The 22,460-nt window shown below is 49.9% G+C and overlaps 1 protein-coding gene across 1 annotated transcript; it reads right to left on the reverse strand.

Annotated features, from left to right (window-relative positions):
* Window positions 1-8,674: 8,674 nt before the first annotated feature.
* PHYH (phytanoyl-CoA 2-hydroxylase) lies at window positions 8,675-21,704 on the reverse strand. The gene is made up of 9 exons (XM_074573314.1): window positions 21,261-21,704; window positions 17,004-17,059; window positions 16,329-16,439; window positions 16,046-16,211; window positions 15,244-15,325; window positions 13,268-13,449; window positions 12,393-12,542; window positions 10,830-10,961; window positions 8,675-9,718 (listed from the first exon to the last, which is right to left on the reverse strand). Exons 1-9 carry the CDS (start codon window positions 21,351-21,353, stop codon window positions 9,665-9,667), a joined length of 1,026 nt encoding a protein of 341 aa, XP_074429415.1. The 5' UTR covers window positions 21,354-21,704; the 3' UTR covers window positions 8,675-9,664.
* Between the last annotated feature and the right edge of the window lie 756 nt (window positions 21,705-22,460).

Here is a 22,460-nt window from a genome sequence, read left to right on the forward strand (position 1 = left end):
AACGGGCCCGTGACCGCACAACCTCAGCACAGAGCCAGGGCAGCCTCTGAGGTCCCTGGTCCATACCAAGCCGATACATTTCCCATACTTGGGAGCAAGAGCAGAGGCAGAAACCCCCAAGAGGCAGCTCAGGCATGACCTGACAAGCCCAGAAATTGGCCTGCGGGAAGTGTTGGAGAAATTAAAACTGTGCTGTACTCTGGTCACCCTCCGCTAGCCCTTGGGTTGGCCGGTGATGCTGCAGGTAGAAGGGCAGCGAGATCTCTGGGGCTGCAGATATGGGGCGAGCGGAGGAAGGAGGGCACCTGCTGCAACAAAAATGGCTGTGACCCCCCCTGTGGTGCAGAACCAGGGCTTCACTAAGCGCCTGCGTCCCTGCAGGCATTGGGGTGTCTGTCCCTCCCGCAGGAGAAATGCAGCTTTGGTGTTCTGGAGATGCACAAATTTAATGAGTCTTGAAACACTAGAGGCTGCAGAATGTGTAATGGAAAGATGGAATATATAATGGAAAGACTTAATTTCTTTATTTAAAAAAAAAAGAAAACGCAGGTCGCCTCACACCCTATGGACAAACCGTCCCCCTGCTCCATCTGCACGTGGGTAAACCCATTGCATGAAACCTTGCTTCATGCCTGTTGCTCAGCAAAAGTTAAAAATAAGCAAACCCTTTCCATAAACAAGCAGCTGTCCTTAGGCCTTCGGCTGCAGCTTCGTTTATATTTCACGTAATAATTCTGTAGGACAGTCGGCTTTTACTCACTGACACAGCGTAACTCAGCTACTGCTGCACTCCGCACTCACACCGATATCCCAAAATTTAGCAATAATGGCGTGAAAGGCGGGACATGGGCTGGGACCAGGATGGTCACACAGTAAGGAACTGAAGAGTAACTGGTGGGTGATTTGCCCAAAGTTGCCTCCAAAATGGTTTTGGCATTGCCATATCTACAAGCAAAAGCTGTAATAAACAGTCATGAAATATCTGCTAGGATTTAAAAGTAGAAAAAAGCCTTAGCTCATAACAAGGAGATTGAGCTCAATGGTAGCCAAAAGACTTGTAACAGCACTGACTTATGGTGCCACGGAAGCACGGAATCATTAACACCTCCCGAGGATTTTTTTTTGAGAAAGTAACATAGAAGAGCCAGCCCCAAACTGCTACCCTGTCCTGCAAACCACGCCGGGAGGGCTCAGCGGCGTGAGCGCAGGGACGGCTCTCAGCTGCCCCGGCCTCTGCCTGGAATTGCGTTCCCTGAAGCATCCCGCAGGACGCAGGCAGCTGGTACCTGGGATTTGGGTGACTCTCGGTTCCAGCATCCCGCTGTTTGTCTCTGGTCAAACACCTCCCTTCCCAGGGTTCACTTCTTCCGACAATTTTATTTGGTTATTCAACCACCCAAATTTCTGAACCGCACAAAGCAGCCACCAAACACGATTTTGCTCTAATTTAATCTTTATTTTGGAAAAAAAAAATAAAAGCCACTCCCCACCTTCATCAGCTGTGCTAATGCCTTCCCATGTGAGCGCATACTGAACCTTGCGTGGAAAAAAGGATGTTGGAAACCTTTAAAACATAATAATGCATAGAATCTTATATTAATAATACTAATTTCATCTAACCATAACAATTATTCTAATTCTATTAAGATTATCAATACCCTTACATTAATAGAGCATCACCCAGACGTATATCAAGAGAGAGGTTAGAAGAAGCTAATCAAGAAGTGAAGCACATCTCCCATCATCACCTGTCTTTGATTACCTAAACTAACTGCAGCAGATCTGGTTTTATAGGTCAGGTTTGCTTTGAAGTGCACCAGCTGTTCAACCTCAGCGCAACGATTTTGTATCAGCCTCAAATGATGTTGTAATGCAGGATTTGGGTAAGCTTCCAGCAGAGAGGGCCAAAAGCCCGTGAATCTGGCTACTCAGAAGCTGATGCTCAGGCACACGTTTTCCCTCCTGGTCTTTAGAGGCCACTTTAAAGATAAATTCTTTTTCCTCGCACAACCTTTGCTCACTTCTTCCAAACACCCTGCATTAAAAAAAGAGAGAAACACAACAACAAAAAAACAAAACCAACCAAACCAATAAAACCTACTTAGAAGCCACCATCTTTGGGTACCGTGTTTCCTGCTTATTCCTGGCGCGAGCGTATCTGCTTGGCCACGTAGTCGTAAAAATACCCACTGACTTATTCATTGTCTTTTCAAAGTCTCCAGTAGAAAAGTGCAGACAACACGAAATGAAACTAAAAGCTGCAAATCCCACCGCACACAGCCGCACTTGAACTAAGCCAAAAGGCTCCTTGGCTTGATGATGTTTGCAGAGAAGACACCACAGCTGGGTACTGAATAAACTGTCCCCTCCTAGTCCTGCGTATTCAGTTAGGGTCACCTAACCAGCTGCTGGCTTCACTTTGCCCTAGCTGGGCTGATTTGCACTGAAAAATACCAAGGCGCGTGGGTTAAATCAATTTTGGCAGCTCAGAGTTGGGAATGGCGATGAGCAGAGCTGGAGGAGGAGCTTGCAGAGCTCCTCCGCTGCTTCCCAGAGGCGTGAAGGGGCTGCCTGGAGAGCAAGAGCACTTCTCCAGCAGAGGCAACCAGGCAGCAAGAAGACACCAGCTAAAAGGCCAACAATTCTTGCTAGTTACAAGGTAAGGTCATGATTTAAGATTACCGCAAGGTCTGAGGCAGAAGTCACTTTATATTTGGCATGTCCAAAGTCAATCACTTCTTTCTCCAAGTGCACTTGGCTCGTGTTCTTGACCTCAATGTAGTAGCACTCTGAGCTGGTGAAGTGACAGCTTATGCTCTGCCTGAGGAAATTGGACATCACTCATCACCACATTGATTCTGATGTAAAAAATTATTGGGCACCACTCACTACCAGATCGATTACTGTTTCCCATCAGCTGGTGGAAAAAAAAGCTCGTGCATCCCAGATCATGGACACACGCGACCTAAAGCAATACTTCACCTCCTTGAGCTCAGCTCACAAGCAACCAGGGCGGCAAGGAGAGAAGTCAGGGTCAGAGCAGACTGCGTGGGCAGTCAGGGTTCTCACTCTGCACCCAGAGAGTCGCATCAACCCACTTGTTTTGTAATCAGTTCTTAATTAAGAAGACTTTGATGGCATTTAGCAGCTAAACACCAGGAGAGGGGTCTAGAGAACAAATCTTAGAACAGCCAGAACAAGCATCTGAGGGAGCTGGGGTTCTTCAGCCTGGAGAAAAGGAGGGTGAGGGGAGACCTTCTCACTCTCTACAACTCCCTGAAAGGAGGGGGTAGTGAGGTGGGGGTCGGTCTCTTCTCCCAAGTAACAGGTGGCAGGACAAGAGGAAACCGCCCCAAGTTGCACCAGGGGAGGTCTAGGAGGGATATTAGGACAAAGTTCTTCACCGAAAGCGTTATCAAGCATTGGAACAGGCTGCCCAGGGAAGTGGTGGAGTCAGCGTCCCTGGAGGTATTTTAAAGATGGGTAGGTCTAGTGCTGAGGGACATGGTTTAGTGATGGGTTTTGTCGGTGTTAGGTTGATGGTTGGTTGTTAGGTTGTCCCAGAAGTAGAGGAGAGCAGACAAGTCCACCGAGAGCTGGACTCTGTTTGAACACCTTCCTCCCAGGCTTTACAGCAGCTCTTCCTCTCGCTGGTTTTGCTCTTGCCACCTTGCAACACTCAAAGGACAAGTTTGAGTTGCTTGGACAACTGAAAACAAGAGGCACACAGGCTGGGAAGGAGCTGCCACCTCCAGCAGCCCATTTTGGGGGTGACACGGAGTCTTTAAACATTTCCCTTCACACACCCCCTGGTGGGAATAACGTATTCACAGGCATATTAGTATATTAGTCAACTGCACAGTCAATACAATACCTGGGTACGCGCAGAAGCAAGCAAACGCTTGTGGAGACACTGGTACAGAAAAGTTCAAGATTCAACTAACTGAATTTGTTGTTCGCAGGATGCTGGGGAACATCATTGTCATATTTAAAAAAAAAAATAAAAATCCTTTGTTCTAACAAACCATTTTCAGTTTTCAAAATCCATCTCTCTCACTCTGGTTCCTGCACCCTTCAGGAGAAACTCCTTCAACGCAAACCTGTAAAGGAGCCAGGAAATCCAGAGTTCTCCACACAACCTCCTCACCCCAGCCACCCAAGAAAAAGAAAGACGTCAAACCCAAATAACGCAGAGGTGAGCTGCCTCGTGCGCTTGCAGTTTGAGGCAAAACACCACGTTCAAAGGCTGCTTTTCCTCCCGGCTCAGTCCAGGGCTGCAGATGAATTCACAGGGGTAAGAGCAAAGCTCCTGCCAAGGCAACTGTGGATGTGGCTTTTTCTCCATTGACACTTTTCAGATGGTGAGAAAGGAGGCTGGGGGTGCCAAGTTCAGCACTCTTTGCTTTCTTACGTCAAGCATCCAAGAAACATCTCCAGGATCCTCTGTGCCCCACTTCAGGCTCTGGAAGAAGACCATGCCTCGCTCTATCCAGGGCACAACACAGCTGATGTGGAGACCACTGTTGCTTTCCACTCACCCCCCTCCTCCCTTTCCACCCCAGCCCCAGACCAGAAAGGATACCAGAGCAGGGGCTGCACCCACACGTGGGGATAAGTGCCGTAGGACAGCGTCCAGCTGAGCAGTTGGGTTTGGCTTTTCCGTGATGACTTTGACGATGAGGAGACATCACCAAGAGCCCAGCTCACTCCCCAGCACTTACAAGGTCTGCACAGCGCTCGGGGTGGAGCTCAACCGCAGCATGGGCAGCATCAGGGTGACAGTCCCTGGGTGCCGTTTGCTCTTCTCCACCTGCCCTGCGCATTGCTGGCACCTGTGCATGCCCTGGGGCCTCTCAAGAAGCTGTGAGTCTCACCACCCTGGCTGGGTGAGGGGCAAGAGTGAAGGAACAGGAAGGTTTGGGAACAGGAGGGGCTTGTTGCTAGAGGCTGGGAAGTAGGGGGGGAAAGTTCAAGCATGCTTCTACATGCGCCCTTTCCTGTACTCTGCTCGTTGGCAGCTGCCACCAGCTGCCTTGAGGGCTGCGAGGACACAGCCAACAAGCGTGCGGAACCCAGCCCTGGCACGCTGAGTCACGCACCGCATCTGTGCTGGCACGGGAGGTTTGCTAAGTTAAACAGAGAGATGGCTCCTGTCCTCCCTGCCCTGTTGGGAAAGAAAAAGCCTGGAGAGGAAACCCTGGAGCAGGGAGAGAAGGGAAAGTGAAGCTAGCGTAAAAACGGGGAGCTGCAAACAGAGGTTGCAAAGGCCTTGTGTTCCTCTCAAATTAGGACATGCTTAGAAATTATCTATTCAATGTACACTGTCCTTATCAGCAAAACACCTCCACATTTATACTTAGGGCCACAACAGCAGAACCCTTCCCGTGAAAGTCAGTGTGTATTACCTCCGCTGAATCTCTTCAGATTGCTTCTTTCTGGCCTCCAGCAATTTTTGTTTCTGTTGCTTGAGCAGTGCTGAAGCAGAGATAGACTGGAAATTGGCCCCTTGCTTCTTTTCAGCATCTGGGAAAAAAAACAAAACAAACCAAACCAAAATAAAAAGCCACTAATGTTTGCTCAGGAGGAGACTGAGTGTTTTCAGGAGTGGGTTTTCCTTCAGGCAAAAGGACAATACCTGCTTTGGTCCAGTGTTTGCAGAGGTTTCTTGCTCCAAAGGTTGGCTGTGCCAGCAGTTCCTTGAATTCCTCAGAACATTGCATGGGTCTCTTTGCTGCACCTGGGGTGGAAGCGTCAGAAATCCAAGAGATTTGGAGCCAGGAAGGGAAGCAAGCCTGGCTTTAGAGATGTAGAGTAGTCTACGTTGGAAGAAAGCCCTGCGAGTCACCTGAGTGAGCACTCCCCCCAGAGCAAGGCCAACTTCTACATTGCATTTGGTTGACGTTTCTACCCCTTCAGCTTTGTCAGTCGGTCAGTTGCACATAAGCTTTTCCCTCAATCTCTACACTGTGAAACAGACACTGCTGAAAGGTGGGGTTTCTCCTGCTGGAATTTGTTGTCCCTTCATCTTTCCCCCTCTCCCTGGACCTGCTTTACACCCTGCGGGTCAAGGCACTTGCTGCAGGAGGGAAGGTGGACATACAGCTCTTGCTGCAAGGACCAGGAGTGGGCTGAACGCAGCATGTCCTCATTACGAACTGGGCTCAGCTTTCAGGGCCACAAAGATGCTCAGAGGGCTGGAGCCCCGCTGCTGTGAGGACAGGCTGAGAGAGTTGGGGTTGTTCAACCTGGAGAAGAGAAGGCTCCAGGGAGACCTTAGAGCCCCTTCCAGTACCTAAAGGGGCTCCAGGAGAGATGGGGAGGGACTCTTGATCAGGGATCATAGTGACAGGACAAGGGGTAGTGGCTTTAAGCTGAAAGAGGGGAGATTTAGATTGGATATCAGGAAGAAATTCTTTACTGTGAGGATGGCAAGACACTGGCCCAGGTTGCCCAGAGAAGCTGTGGCTGCCCCATCCCTGGAGGTGTTCAAGGCCAGGCTGGATGGGGCTTTGAGCAGCCTGGTCTAGTGGGAGGTGTCCCTGCCCATGGCAGGGGGGTGGAACTAGGTGATCTTTAGGGTCCCTTCCAACCCGAACCATTCTATGATTCCTTCAGTCTCTTCTGACTCCAAAAAAGGTGGAGGCCACAGGCTGAACACGGTCCTGCTTTTACCAGGGCTCTTCCTTTTTTTCACATGAGCTTTTCACAGGATAGCAAAAAAAAAAAAAAAAATCCCCTTTCTGATGGAAATAGCTTGATACTTTGGGATTGCAAAAGTCATTGAGGGATGGGCAGTGTGTTTGGGAACGGCACTTGGGTTCCTGCACTTGTTCTTCACAGGGGCCGCAGCACACTGGGCAGGTTTCCTCCTGGAAAAAAAATGAAGCTTGGGGCAGCAGATGAGTTGGTTAATTATTGCTTTTCCTCTCCCCCTGCCCTTCCTGCTGCCGCGGTGGTAATTCAAAGAAGAGTGAGTTTGGACCCGAAAGCTGGTAAGACCTTGCAGCTGTCCTGTGGCCGCAGCTCCCTCTGCAGTCACCCGCCTGACATGGCCCCCTCAGCTGCACTGACCTCTCAGGAAACCAGACCCTACGAGATACATGGTTGTGGTTTTGTTTTTAACCCAGACATTGACGTGCTGGAGACCGAAATGAATTTCTAGCCATGAATTGCCACTGGTGGGGCGCGTACTTTGGAAACCCGTGATTGCAGAGTCCCTGCTGGCTGGGATGGCTGGGAACAGCAACAAGAAAGCATTTACCAGGTAGAACCCTCGCACAGAAGCTCACATTTTCATGAAGCATCCTTTGGACTCCAGCCCTTGCTCAAATATCCTGTGAGGAAGTGCTTGTAGTGCTTACCCTCCCAGGATAATGGTCCTGCACCCATGAGCTTTGCCGGGAAGGAGCCTAGAAGCCCCGCTGGATCTGGCTCTGCCCAGGGATTGGACTCCTTGGCATTGCTAGGAAGCAGCTGAACTGGCCTGGCACGCAGTCGAGGGGAGCTTGCCTAAACTTAGTCCTCCCCAGGCTCCGGAGTATCCTCCAGTATCCTCCAGATACTCCAGAGGTCTTTGATGGGTTTGTTTTTCTGAAAGAGAAATTTAAGCCAAAATCTGTAGGCAGAGATGTGCAAATTTTTCAAAAACAAAGCTAATGTTCTTCCTTTCCTTCTCTCTTCCAACTGTAGCGAGAGAAATTCAGAGCCTGGGAATTCTGGGAACCTGATGGACACCTGTAGCTCTTCTCTGTGGTCACAGCTCCCTCTGCAGTCAACTCAGCTGCACCAATAACGGGGATAGGGACAGGGACAGGGAAGTCTCTCCACAAATCCTGTGCTGTGAACCAGACAGGATACAGGATCAAGTCCTCACAAAAACCCCAAGGAGAGCAGCAGCTAGGCTGTGAGCTCAGCAAAGTCAACGCAGGAGCCTTCAACTCCCTGGATATCATTCACTTGGGCCCATGAAGCAAGCAAGGGCCAGGCTGAGAAGGTCCAAGTCTGGAGAGGCATCATGGAACATCTCCCCAAGAGCGCGCTCAGTGCCGGCGTTATATAGAGGACATTGGAAGAGAGACAGGAACCAGGATACTCAAAATCACCCACCAAGCAGGGCTGCGGGTCTGTCCTAAAGTCTCCCCCTCCTCAGACCTCTTCGTGCTGTGGTCACACGGGAGGCTACGGAGAGGATATGTCTGTCTCCAGGTGGGAACCACAGCCCAGACACCTCACCCCACCACCAACAAAATAACCGTGCTCAAACCTCACCTTGTTTCAAAAGCATGAAAACGAACAAGAAAACCTATAGACGCTGCAGGAAGAGGAAGAAGTGCAAAACCCTCCTCTGCGTTCAGTTGCCGCCCATGAAATGACTGCAGCAGCTCTGGCCTGCAGCCGCTTGTCTAGGCAGTCCCCGGGGAGAAGGTTTTGAGTCTTGTTGGTTGAGGACAGGACTGCACCTGATCTCCTGTGACCTCCCGAGCGGCAGGATAACAGAGCAGAAGGAGCCACGAGAGCCCATCAGTGCAGCCTTTGGTGCTGCTTTGGCACCTTCTTCAGGTGAAAGGGGGGAGTGGCAAAGAGCTGAGGGTGGATGTTTTGCTCTGGGGTATTCAGCGACGCACCCACCACCACAATTTCCGAGCGGCAGAAATAATACACCACAGCCCTTGGATGCACTTTTGCTCTGATTAAAACTGTATTTCGAAAAAATAGATTCTGAAAACAAAGGAATCTTTCAGAAAGCAAGGAAAGACATTGCGAAAGGCAAGAGGGCCATTTCAGTGCACGACGTTCCACCCTGTCACCAGCACATCCTGGGGAGCATCCAACCACCTCCCTGCCCTGGCACCTTTTCCCAGGCCCACCAAACTCGAAGGAGGACTTCCCTCATTTCACACAGCCTTGGCTCGGTCGTGCAAGGCCAACGGGAGGCTGGTTTGCTGGCCCAGTAGCTTCCAACACCGTCAGCCACGTATTTCCCTTGTGCCAGCACTGCTCATAAGATAGGAAGCCACAGCAGGTCATGTTTGAGGAACTTCTACTAGCGATCATGTTCCAGCCCATCAATCCCATTTTCCTATGTGAGCAGCTACTGCTTCCACCTCATCCAGTTCTTCACACTGTTGATTCTGCTGGTACCAATACCCTCATCTTCATCAGCTGCACTAATAACTTCCCATGTGAGCTCATACTGAGGGCTTGCGTGAAACTCCGATTCATTCCATGTCTTTTACATAGAAAAGTTTGAAGTTGGAAATGTTAAAAAACACACCCTTGCATAAATTCTTGCACAAAATCTTATGTTAGTATAGCATCATTCCAAAGGTACGTCATGTCAGAAACTTTTAAAAAACAAGAGGGAAAACATCAAGAAAATCAAGGTGTTCTTTCAAGACCTTAATTCTTCAATCGTCTAAGATAACCACAGCAAATCTCGGTTTTCCTAAGCTAGGTTTTCTTTGACGTACATCAGCTATTCAACCTCAGTGCAATTATTTCGTATCAGCATAAAATGATTTTGGGATGCAGCATTTGTCTAAGTTACCAATGCAGAGGTCAACAAAGACACATGATTCTGGCTGCCGAGGCAGGGTCTGCACTCCCCGGTCAGAGAAGCACATTCTCAGGCACGTGTTTTCCACCCTGTTCTTCAGAGGTTGTTCTACAGGTTAATCCTTTCCCCTCGCACAAGCCGTGCGCGGAAGTTCCAAATATCCTTCAAAACAAAAAAGGAGACAAAGGAAAAGCCTTAAGAGCCAGCAAAAACAGTGACCAGGACTCTGGTTTATGGAGATGGAAACAGATGAAGCATTCTCAGCTTCGCTACCTACCCATGGAAACATACCCAAACACTTAACGAATATTGTTTCAAATCCTAAATATCAAGAACAAAAATACAGCCCAAACGAAAGAAGAGGTGCAGCCCCTACCCCCCGGAGACGGGTTGTGTGGAGGTTGTGACAAGATGCCCGCAGTTCAATTCTGGAAGGCAGCAGAAGAGGAAACGAGCAGCACAGCGAGTATTACCCTTGCAGAAGTCACCCTCCTCGCCGGCTTGTGCACGCGGTGCCTCCCGTGTGCACCTTTGGGTGACCAAAGCAGCTCACCAACTGACTGAATTTATTGCACCTTCTTCTACTTGCGAATTCAGGGCAATTCAACTCTTCCTATTTACATCGCGCAGTCCAAATGTAACTGCAAAGAGCTCTGGTTCCAACACGCTCCCCGCAACAAACCTTGGACCAGGACATGCAGCGAAGGGCAGAGCTTGGATAGACTTCCGACTATTCCTGCCTGGCCACGTTAGCCCTCCCTGCTGCTCCCCAGTGGGGTGAAGTCTAGACCCCCTCGAATGGTGCAAGAAGTGCATGTGAGCAGCCCCAGAGCCGAGCCACGAGGACAGCAGAGTCCATCGCTCCTCCGCACTTATGCTACAACATCAGTCGCAGTCGCGTAACGAAGGGCTCATCCAATCTGCACCAGCTCAGCCGGCACTGGGAGGGATCAAGGCGCGCTCACAAAACCCCATTTTGACCAGCAAAACTGGAGGAGGAACTTCTAGAGCTCAAGGGATGCGAAGGGACTGCCCAGGGAGCAAGGCCACTTCTCCAGCATAGCAAGAGGCAGCTTTATGAGCAAAAAGGCCCCAAAACACCCCACCGGTCATCCTCTGAACGTCAGGTCTTTTATTCTGCCAAGCACCTCTGCTTGGCACAACTTGATCTGCCCAACTGGGCACAGCAAAAAGCACAAATCTGTCCCACGAGAGAGACTTAGGAAAGGGAACTGACCTGGATTGTAGCAAAGGGCTTACAGCCAAGTCTTACCCTGAGTTCCACAGAAGTCGCGTTGTATTTCTTGCGAACCATTTCTACCAGTTCTTTCTCCAGGTGCTCTTGGCTTGTGTTCTTGACGTCAATGTAGTAGCACTCTGAGCTGGCGAAGTGACAGCTTATGCTCTGCGTGAGGAAATCGGGCATCGCTCACTACCACATCGATTACAAATGGCCAGTGGAAAAAAAAATCCTGTGCATCCCGGATCGTGGACACCCCACCCCTTCCTTACAGACCACGTCAGCAAATTCCTTCCTCCCTTCTGAGCACTCCTGCTCTCCTGAGTGTCCTCTTGGAGAAATACCCTTGCTGGAGAAATACTCTTGCTTGCTGACGTGCTCTTCTTCCTTCCCTCCTCTCCCAAACACTCCCCCCCACCCCCAGCACGAACTGTGCTACTTGATCTCAGAATATCAGCAACAGGAGTGGGAACAGGGAAAGTCGGGGCCGGAGCAGACCCGTGGGCTCACTCAGGGTTCTTACTCTCTGCACCCAGACAGTCGCATCAACCCACCCGTTCTGTAATTAGTTGTTGCTTAAGCAGAGTCTGGAGGAAACAAATAGAAATGCCCCACTGGAAAAAGCCATTCTCTCATTCCGCGAGCTATGCCCGCTGCAAGCAAGATCGCGCCAGATCTCAAAGGGTGCTGGACCATAACCTGGCTTGGAGAGCTCCAGGATGCTCACTGATTTACCCCAAAATGTTGGGATTTGGCACAGTATGAGGAAGATCTTGTGTTTCTCTGGGATGCTAAAGCAGACTATTGCTCCACCAGCCAGGAAAGAGCCAGCAGACGAGACTCTCAGTACCTGACGTCCTCTCTGCTCTCAGGATTGCAGGAGGAAGGAACTCCACACCAGTAAACTGCTCCTGGGGCTGAAAGCATGGGCCATATAGTAGTGGATGCAGGCAAAATAAAATAAAAATAGAGCAGCGTGTGTTGTAGTGCCTGAGGGGAAATATCTGCTTTGCTACTAGTGGCTACAGTTCCCTTCCGTGCCTGGATGAATCCACTTCTGAGAAAGGATCAGGCCTCCAAAGGAGGGCACTTTTGCCTGTTCCAGCTAAATAATCGTCATGCAAACCAAACGGATGATGCATAATCAAATCTTTAATAGAAAAATGGGTCACGTTAGCATATAAATAAATATTACTTATTGGATGATAGAGGCTCCTGCTGTCCAGACAATGAGACGCTACGGCGGCAGGGGGAAGAAAGTTAGAGAAGCTCCTGATATTTGGGACAGACGAAAGGGAACTGTTGGAAAAGCAAGTACAGCCAGCCAGCCTTCAAACATAGATTCAGCATCTAATTTCTACCCCTGCTCGCTTTTTCTCAAGCAGACCCACAGCTTGCTCTTCACCCAAAGGGCAGAGAAGTTTAAAAATAAGAAGTAAAAAAAGAGACTGTAAAAGTATATTAAGAAGCTAAAAACTCCTTAAAAATTTCATCCACATATTCATGAGCTTGGAATACAGGGTGGGTGGGGGTTTGTTCGATCAGTTTTAAAAAAATCAAAAATATCAAAAGCTGTATCAAGAGGTGGTTTCCTACCTTTCGGAACCCTGATGTCTTGTTTATCCCAGAGCCATGAATGAGCAGGGGATGGAAGAACACCGTGTCCCCCTTCTCCATGACAAGGTGAACCTTGGGAAGCTTCTCATCCTCATCAAGCAGGCCATGGAAGAGTTTGTTGGTTTTACCCTAGGAAAAAAGGCTGAGTCGAAATCACTTGTTTCAAAGTAGAGCAAGTGCCGATTGTCAGTGTGAGGGACAGCAGGGACAACTACTGATCTGCTGGCCTCTGGGCCGCGTGTTGGGTATGCCCAACTAAGAGCCTGCCCACTTGCCTACAAGTCTTCATACTTCAAACTTTTTCTGTTTTCTGGAGCTGGATTCAGACAATTAAGAGCATTTCTCAGCTAGAGGGAACAGAGAAGGACACCAGGGAATTCCACAAGTGTGGCCTGATGACACCACTGGGGTCCAGCCTTCTGCTCCCAGTATAACCATCACCAATGCCAGGCCAGGTCAGGAAATACCCATTCTTAAGAGGAAGATACCGCTTGATATTTAATTGCATCCAGTTGTTTACTACCCAAATTCTCCTCTTTGGGGCAGTACACGTGGTCACCAGGCAGGAACAAATTCCCAGGAGGAGAGTCCTCTGACTTGGCAAGGGCAGTGGAAAACAGTTGCATGTTTATGCCGTTATGCCAGGACGTGCTGGACAGTTTCTAGGTGAAGGTGGGAACAGAGGCAAATCTACCCAGGTTACAGGGAGCGAGGCCAACCAAGCAACGAGTCAGTGTTTGCTTAAACAGAAAAAACATTGCTGAAAATCTCAGTTTTGGCCATGGTGAGCTCTCTCCAGCCAAAATGCATGTCCCCTCACGCATGCCCTCCCCAACCCCCCCGCGACACTCTACCTCCCACTCTGGGTAGCCGTGAGGTTTCAGGGGCTGCTTGTGTGTCCCTGGCTGCACGACCAGGCACCCGTTGTCCTGGTCGGCTCTCTCCATGGCGGTCCAGGAGCAGACGATGCGGGCCGCAGGCCGGAAGGGGAAATAGTGCAAGTCCTGATGCATGGGGTGGAGAAAAGTCTGCGTATCTGCAACACAGGTTCAAAACCTTCAACATCATCAAACGTGACACAGCCTTTTCCTTCCCGTTAAACCACTGCACTTGTTCTAAAAGTCCTAAGGAGCTGCTGCTGGAGACACTCCGTGGACTCGGTGTCTGCTCCAGCCCATCGCTGACTTGGAAACCAAATGGGTTCCTCACACCCCATCCCAAGATGGACCAAGAGCTCAGTGGTGGCTCTTGGGTCAGCAGTGGCACTCGGGTCAGTGAATGCCGGGAGGCTGCCTGGCTGTGTGTCCCTCAGAAGGCTCCTTTTGCTGGCCTTCACCACCAACAACCCCCTGCCGAGTTTTCACCATTCACTTGGGCCGCTCTCCAGTTCTGTGAACTTTAACCAGCACGGCGTTGCACAAACCTTTCCTAGGACAAAGGCTTTCAAACAGCCGTGCTGTCTGTAGTCACTTGACCTATCGCTGTGTTGCAAGCGGAATCAACCCTGTCTGTGCTGCACCCAACACATGTTTACTTAGCCTTCTTTAAAAAAAAAAAGTAATTAAAAAAAAAAAATCTCTATTTATGGACGGCAGCCTCCCCAGACAGTCTACCCAGCACCCTATTAGCCTTCGTCCTGGAGGCTTCTTTTCATGAAATCTAAACAAAAATAAATATTTCCAAAGTTTGTTACTTCATTTCCCACTATGGAAATTGAAGCATATCGTCCACAGCAAAACAGCCTTTTATATAGTATTTATATATTTATTTTGCCATTGATTTTGCTCCTCAAATAGATATAGTCAGGATGCTTCCACTTGTGCCACTTGCCATTATCATTTAGACTTTGGGCATCCTCAAAAACTCTCCTGAGACCTGCACCTCTCCTAAAGCGCTCCTCAAAGATACTGCGTGGAGACCTTGCACATATGGAGCAGCTTCCCATTTCTTGCCCGTTATTGTTTTGGTTCTACTTTAAAAATGCACGGTCTCCTGTTGAATCTCCAAACCAAAACGGCACAGCTTTCTGTGGAGCATTTAAGGTGACAAGTGGCGATGCCTTGAACAAACTCAGTATTTTAGTAGCTCAGTGTATGGTATGTATCCGCTCAGAAGCTGCACACCTGAGAAAAACACGGCTCAGGTCTCAACTTCGCTAAACCGAAACAGCTTATGCAGAGTCAAAGCTGCTTTGGAAAACTGTAATAAGGTTAATTCTATTCTTTTCCTCTCTCCCTGCCCATCACCCTTGATCTCAATTTCCAGCAGTAGCCAAAGCCAGTTGCAAAATCCATCTTTCGGCACCTATTCAAGTATCTTCATATCAAAGCGCCGAGCGTGCAACAACTGTCACTGAGGTCAGGAGTGTATGAACTCCGAGCTGAGGGGGATCTCTGTATTTATCCCCTTTTACCGAGGTCCACAGAAGCACTTGTTTTCAACACGTTTGAAAAGTCGAGCTTAAAAAGCACCTCGTGCTTTAAACCCCGGGCCTTTAGGCAAGAGCAGCTGGCTGAAGAGGGAACTCGCTTGCCCACTCTGAACACGGGAGTGGTGCAGCCAAGACAATCACCAGCTTCAGCAAACAAACACCCACACATCGAAAGACAAGAAATGTAATCTGGGTAAGCCAAAGTTAAAAAAAAAAAAAAAAAAATATTTAAAAACAAAGGCCACTATTACCAAAGTGGCCTTGTAAATTTTCAAAATTACTTGGTTTTAATTTGTCTCACTTTATTCAAATAGCTTTTCTAAGCTCAATTTTGGCCAGATAGACAGCATACACGCAACGATTTTTCTCAATTTTTCTCTTATCCAAGTTTTCCCTTACCGGAATCTGGAAGTTTATTTATCAGCATGGTGTGCATTGCCATGATGTTTGGCCCTGTGAAGCACTCGACATATTTGAGGACCTACAGGGCAGAAAACATTAGAAAACAACATTAGAAACACGAAAGACAAGAGGAAAGATTGCTGAGGAAGCACTGGGACCTGGGCGTTTGGCTGAGGACTGGGGTACAGGAGGAGGAGGTTGGGATGGAGGGGTGCAGGACAGGAGGCAGGATCTGGCCTGGCACACAAATGGGCATGGCGGTAGGAGGCCAAGGCAGAAGATGGTGCAGCAGGCTGCTGGGCGGAGTTGAAAAGATGGGGAGGGTCACAGTTCCACAAAGCTAAGGCTTTCCACCACAACATGAATATTGGCTACAACGCTGGGCCTGCCCAGAGAGCAGATGCTTTGCCTGGATAAAAGACATTCGGAACACGTTGCTGACCTGTCCTACTAGCTCCACACAGTTTGGGCTGGTCGCATTCCCGACCGGCTCCGCACCACAGGAGCAGAGGACTACTGTGGTCCTCTGGGGACTTCTTCTTCCCCTCAGTCCTCAGAAGAGGACTACTTCTGCCCACCATCCACCCCGTGTTCATGCAGAACACTCTTAAAAGATGGCTTGATATTCCTTCCTCATATATACTTATGGGAGTGACATACAGGGGCTCTTAGATAAAGGATATAGCTTTAGCGGAATCAAAAATCATCTTCACACAGGCAGTAAAACATAGATACATTCATATAGGCTCTTCCACCACCCTTTTTGCTGTTTTTTTTTTTTTAATTTTAATTATTTTACCTCTGGTAGTGTACAGTATCGGAACAACTCTTTGTCTTCCTGGAAGTCCTGCACTTTATTAACTACTTTTTCAGACTGACCATACTGGGATCGCAGGGACTCGTCTTTCATAATCATAGCTCCCGGTGGATTCACCTCTCTTCTACAGATCCGCACAAACTCCTCCCTGCAGAGCAAAGGGAACATCCATGTTGGGAGAATCCCACTTCACCCAGTTCCCAGAGCTCCCTCGGGATGCTGCTGCACACAGGACCCCCCAGCACCTCAGGCAAGTGCCCCGTACCTGAAGCGCTCAATGTCTTCATCAGAAACGAGCTTCTTAATGAGCAGATACCCATTGTCTTCATAGAACTGCCTTTGCTCTGTGGTGAGGACGTCGTTGTCCAGGGTGTAGCTGAGACACAGAGGAGAAACATGTCAGTAGGGTCGGGCAGAGCAACGAGGGCAGTGTCAGCAAGACCAGGTAGGAAGACGGTGACACATTGGGTATCGGTGGCTGCTGGGGAGAATTGGTGAGAAACCATCCCCACTTGCACGTCCACCTGGGCTCTGCAGGCGTGCAGCGTTTCCCATGCCCACAGTGTGTCCGTGGCTGTGCAGCAGCTCTGCCCACAGCCACCCACCGCTTCTGGGGCAGAATTCAAAGCATCCCCCTCGTGCCCTCCCAAAGTGGAGAAGCGAGCAGGAAAGCTGGGATTGGTCCTCAGCAGCTTTACTCTCACCAGAGATACTGAAGCACATGGGAATAGTCTCTGCAGTCAGATTATCCACTCGGACATTTTCAAGATGCATTTTCAAGCTTTTTTATTAAACTACAGCTAAACAAAGGAGAATATACGCTTGCAAAATGAAAGGCTACACAATATCTGGTGATCAACATGCGCACTAGGGTGGAAAAAAGAATGAAGTTCTTGCAGGCTATTTTTTTTTTATCTCTAGAAAGGAAGATACAGCTTACCGAAACCGCCCTGGTTGAGGAACAGCACTAACTTGGGCTGAAGTAGGAACGCTCATCTGGGATGGAGATTAAGGCATATACACTCAAGCGCAATAGAGTAGAAGAACATCTATACGTACGCGTCCTGAATCCTACGATGCAGTTTATCTTACAGCTAAGTGCCAGGCTGGATATTCACGTCCATGTTTATTTTGGTTCTAAAAATGTCTTTGCCACCTTCAGAGTAGCACGTCTGGCAGAGAAGTATAAAATAACAGCATAGTACAGCCTTGTCCAAGCTTACCAGAAAAGTCAGTACAAAATGCCTGAGATGCCAGAGCAGTCCACGGGCCTCAGTTCATCTCCCAGAACATCAAGACACTCAATGAGATGCTCAGTGAAGATGTTTACTTGCCCAATTTCCCTCCCTTTTCTCCCAGGGAGCAGCCAGACCTACCCAAAACCTGCGTTGCCTCCTGGAGGTGCTTCTCCATCTCTCCCCTCCTAGCAAAGGGGTGCGCCAAATTCAGAGCGAGAAGTCATACGGGGCGAACCTGGGACTTCACATTCCCATGGGGTGGTGCAAACCCTCACCTTCTCTCCAGTTACTGCAGAGATTAGGTCCCTCCCAAACTTGACAGCGAGAGCACGAAGAGAGGACAACTATGGGCTTGTCCTCCACCTCAACTCATTTCAACAGGTTTAAATAAACACAGTTGTGTTCTCCTATGCAGAGAAGCACGCTCATCCACAGAGCAATTAAACCCCACTTGCTAATGAAGCCTCACAAGAACCTTGTGCGTGGAATCGAAGCATCACCCAGGGCCAAGGACAAAAAAAGAACACTTTCATGCAGATCTCTGGGTCTGCACACGCATGTTTGGAGACCCCTGTGCTTCAGGGTTTTATGTAAACCGAAGGCTTTCCTCTGCTGCTCATCACCACCTTTTAAATGTGCCATGAAAGCGTGCATGCTTCTGGAATAAGAAATAGGTTTCATCACAACAGTTATGTTATGGTCCCTACTCCAGGAAACTTAAAAATTAGCTGGTCAAGAGTCACATACAGTGCAAGAAGAAACATGACACATGCAAAAACGTGTACCAAAAATGATGAGCCAGGGGGAGGAAAAGGTGCTGAGAACTGGGTGGAAGAGAGAGGGAAGGAAGAGGACATGGGGAGACCAGGTGGAATCCACCACAGCGGGTCCCAGAGCAAGGGATTCCCCAGCTGAGGGCATTACTGCTCCACACATCACATTTCAGGTCCAATTCCAGTGAAAAGAGGACTCCTGGCCATTCAGGCTCCTAAATGTCCACAGAGAGCTGATGGAGACACAGGCTCTGGTGGAACCCCAGCTGTGGTGCCCTCCTGAGCACACCCTCACCTCCCAGAAGTGGGGGTCAGCAGACAAGTCCACCGAGAGCTGGACCCCATTTGAACATTTTCCTCCCAAGCTTTACAGCAGCTCTTCCTCTTGCTGGTTTTGCTCTTGCCACCTTGCAACAAAGGACAAGTTTGAGTTGCTTGGACAACTGAAAACAAGAGGCACACAGGTTGGGAAGGAGCTGCCGCCTCCAGCAGCCCATTTTGGGGGTGACACAGAGTCTTTAAACATTTCTCTTCCCCTCACACACACCCTCTTAGGAATAATGTTAGCCAACAGAGCAGGCAACATAATACTTTTGGACAAACTGGAGCACAGCGAAGTTCAAGATCCCCAGAAGCTTTTCCAAAGCTTCTCCCTGCAGAGTCTCAAGGGATGGTGCAAAGTCCTGCATATCTAAGACGACCACAATAAACTTGTGTACTTGTCTCAGAAACCATCTCGTGGACACTTGGTGAGATGGTCCTGGCCTGACAGCCACCACTCTGCCAGCACCATTGGCGTTCGACTGGAATCACCCAAACACCCAAATCACTCAAGTGGAGCAGTTGCTTTCTCTTTGCCTGCATTTTGAGGAAACCTTCAGTTCTACAGCTGCCGTGCTGGTTTTCCTCCACCGTGTCCCAAGCCAGGCAGCACCCAAGGTGAATTCACAGCTGTAGGAGTGAAGGTCTTCTACAGGCACTTGTGAACCAGGCTTTTTGTCGGCTGCCTTCCCGTAAGGAGGCAAGTGCTGGTGTTACCGATGCAGCACCTCCTTCTGGCTCCTACACCAAGCTCTCAAGAAAAACCTGTCGCATTTCACCTTTTGCTGCTTCCTCTCCTTCCCGAGGCCACACAGGAGGACTTTGTGAAGGCAGAGTTCTTTCACTGTTGTGTAGAAATAACTCCTCTTCCAACAAGTACAACCAACACACACCAATCTCTAATATACCAATCCCTAAAAGCAACTACAGGAGAACACTAGGTAGGTATGAGATGGTATTAAACTCTCTATTATGCAGGTTTAATTTTAAATAAAAGGAGAGGATGAGGATGCCACCTTCTCCAGGCTGGGAAGGTCGGGGGCTGGGGTGAGCCGGTAGAAGGCAGCTGGCCCCCATTGTAGGGCTCACGAAGCAGCGAGAGGTGGGTGCGCTTTGCGGGGTTTTCACAGGATCACAGACTGGTTTGGGTTGGAAGGGACCTTAAAGATCACCTAGTGCCACCCCCCTGCCACGGGCAGGGACACCTCCCACTAGACCAGGCTGCTCAAAGCCCCATCCAGCCTGGCCTTGAACACCTCCAGGGATGGGGCAGCCACAGCTTCTCTGGGCAACCTGGGCCAGCGTCTCACCACCCTCACAGTAAAGAATTTTTTTCCTGATATCTCATCTAAATCTCCCCTCTTTCAATTTGAGGCCGCTACCCCGTGTCCTATCATTACCCTCCCTGACAAAGAGTCCCTCCCCATCTCTCCTGTAGGCCCCCTTTAGGTACTGGAAGGCCACTATAAGGTCTCCTCAGAGCCTTCTCATCTCCAGGTTTTCACGGTTTACATCTCCATCAAGACATTTCTATGAAGACATCTCTCCCTTCGAAGAAGAGGCATGTTCTAGAAGGAAAACGAACTGTCCTACCTAGCGCACCAAGCCAGAGATTGCAACAAACCCACTGCACTGAGGTAACGTATATCAAATACATCTATTCTTACTAGATTCTGTCATTTATTTTATCCACCCACCTTTCTTAGCCCAGCTTAATTAAGTCATATTTTCATCCAAAGCTCTTTACATCAGGGCCACTGTAGCTGGATTTAAGAACGAAACAGCTTGTGCAGCGCCTCTCCTTACTCACTGTCTCCCCCTGTACAATCAGGATGCTTTCCCTAGCATTTATTTCCAATTTTGTGTTCCTACTTGCACCTTTATATTATGGCAGTCTGAGTCAACTACTCTCCATCTATCTTCATGTTTTTAATTTATTTGAAGACTCCTACATGCTGTTTGATCACATCCTGTTCACCAATTTATTATAATTCAGAGGTAACTTGTCAGCTCTCACTGAGAATCAGCAATATTTAATTTTTTTTTTTTTTTTTTTAAAGCAAGATTTATGGCAGCTGCTTTAAAAATACTATCAGCAAGCAGTCTTCATTTGACTTTTGGAAACACAGGACAGACCAACGTGAAAACTTCTTTCTGCCCTGTTTTCCTTTCTCAGATCTACTATAAAGCTGGCAGCCTCCAACATTTCCACCTCGTTTCCCACTCACAAACCAGACCTCGATGTTTTTCCTGCTGCTGCTTTACCAGCCAAGCCTGTACCTCGCCACAAAGCCTGAGACTCACTGTGCAATTGCTGAGCCTTGCAGAGTTTATCTCCCCCCAAACCCACGAATCTCGAGGAGGAAAATTCGCCGCAGGTCTCCCCCAGCACTGAGCAGGGGGGTTATGTGCCATGGCGGGGGCGACGAGAGGCGGATGGCTCAACAGACGCACATCCCAGGTCTCAGGGATGAAGCTCAGGGAGGAAGCACCGGGGCAGCAAGAGGCTTTTGGGGTGGGACAGGTGCTGGCCCCAAAACACCAGTGGGGGCTGCCCGGGGAAGCGCTGCCCTGGTGCATCCCCGCTCGCCGAGGGGCTGCACGGGGCACGGCCCCCCTGCACATCACCATCCCACGAGCAAGGCACAGGGACATTGCCCAGGCACAGGGACATTGCCCGGGTGTCCTTCCCGGGCAGGGTGTCCTTGTGGGGCAAACCACCGCCGAACCCCTCCTCGGTGCCCACGCACAAAGCACGCAGGGCGCGGGGAGCCACGGGCAAAGCTCAAAGCAGAGCCCTGACCCTGACGGAGGCCAAAGTCCCGCTCCCCGCCCTCTCTTCCCACCCCACATCAGAAAGGATACGGGAGCAGGGGCTGCTCCCAGCCGCGGGGAGAGGTGCCGGAGGATGGCGTCCAGCCGAGCTGCCGGCCCGGACCGCTTCCCGAGCTGCTCCATGGTGGCTGAGGAAGCCGGAGCGCTCAGTCCCCAGCCTGCCCTTACAAACGCAGCCGAGGAGGAGCAGGGCCCCGTTGGCGTCTGCAGCCTTTGCCTCGGCCGCACATGCGCCAGCAGCCGTGCATGCTCAGAAAGGCCCCAGAAACGCTGCCGGCAGCCACGGGCTGGCAGGGTTTGCGGATGGGAGGGCCTGCCGGCGCCTGGGACGTTGGCAGGGAAAGCTCAGCGCATGCTTTTGCACATTCCCCCCGCCTCCCTTCCTGTATTTTTCCCCTTCTCTGCCAGCAGTTACCGAGCTGCAAGGATTTCATCAGCCCTGCGCGGAGAGAAACGCTTGGCGCACTCAGGCACAGACCACAGCCGAGGCCGGCACGGATATTCCCTTATCTCCTGTCTCTAAGGAGACTGCCAGAGCTTGCCTCGTCCCTCCATGTATCAGTCTGGATAGACTTTTATGGCCCCACTGCCACCCCGGCGTGGTGGCGGAGCATGTTTCCCAAGTGCCTCCTTTGCACCGATAGAGGTCTGGGATGTCGGCAGAATGCATGCAATCCGCACCGAGACGGGGCGTTGTGCTGGGTGGCTTTTCTGTCCCACCTCCTGGGACAGCTCTGGTGCTTTTGAGTAAGAAAAGAGGGGAAGAGCAAAAGGAGTCACAGTGCAGCACCTGAGGAGGTGGGAGGGGAGGAAAAAACCACCTGGAGGGGAAACCTGGGGTAGGGAGAGGGGGAAGAAAGGTAAAAAATGGGCAGCTGCAAAAAATAAGCTATAGAGGCTTGGTATTCCTCTGAAGCTGGGACCCACTTAAAAGTGGCATATTCAATATCCACCGTCCTTAGCACACTGTCATCTGCCTTAATTAACACCGTGAGTGCATCAACTGACACATTCGAGGAGAACATTAAGGGACTGAGAACAGCCCCGTCACTAAGACCTGCAGCACAGTTCAGAAGATGACTCTCATCATCTTTGCACATGTCCCTGTTGCCACCACGCCGTGGAGCCTCACCACTTCTGCAAAGTGGACTTCAGGCCCCCCGTGTCACAGTTCAGGCTAGCTCGTGCCATTGGTGTGACAGTCAGGTCATCCTTCAAGCCCTACGGTGG

Source organism: Larus michahellis, chromosome 1 (genome assembly GCF_964199755.1).
Source record: "Larus michahellis chromosome 1, bLarMic1.1, whole genome shotgun sequence".
NCBI lineage: Eukaryota > Metazoa > Chordata > Aves > Charadriiformes > Laridae > Larus > Larus michahellis.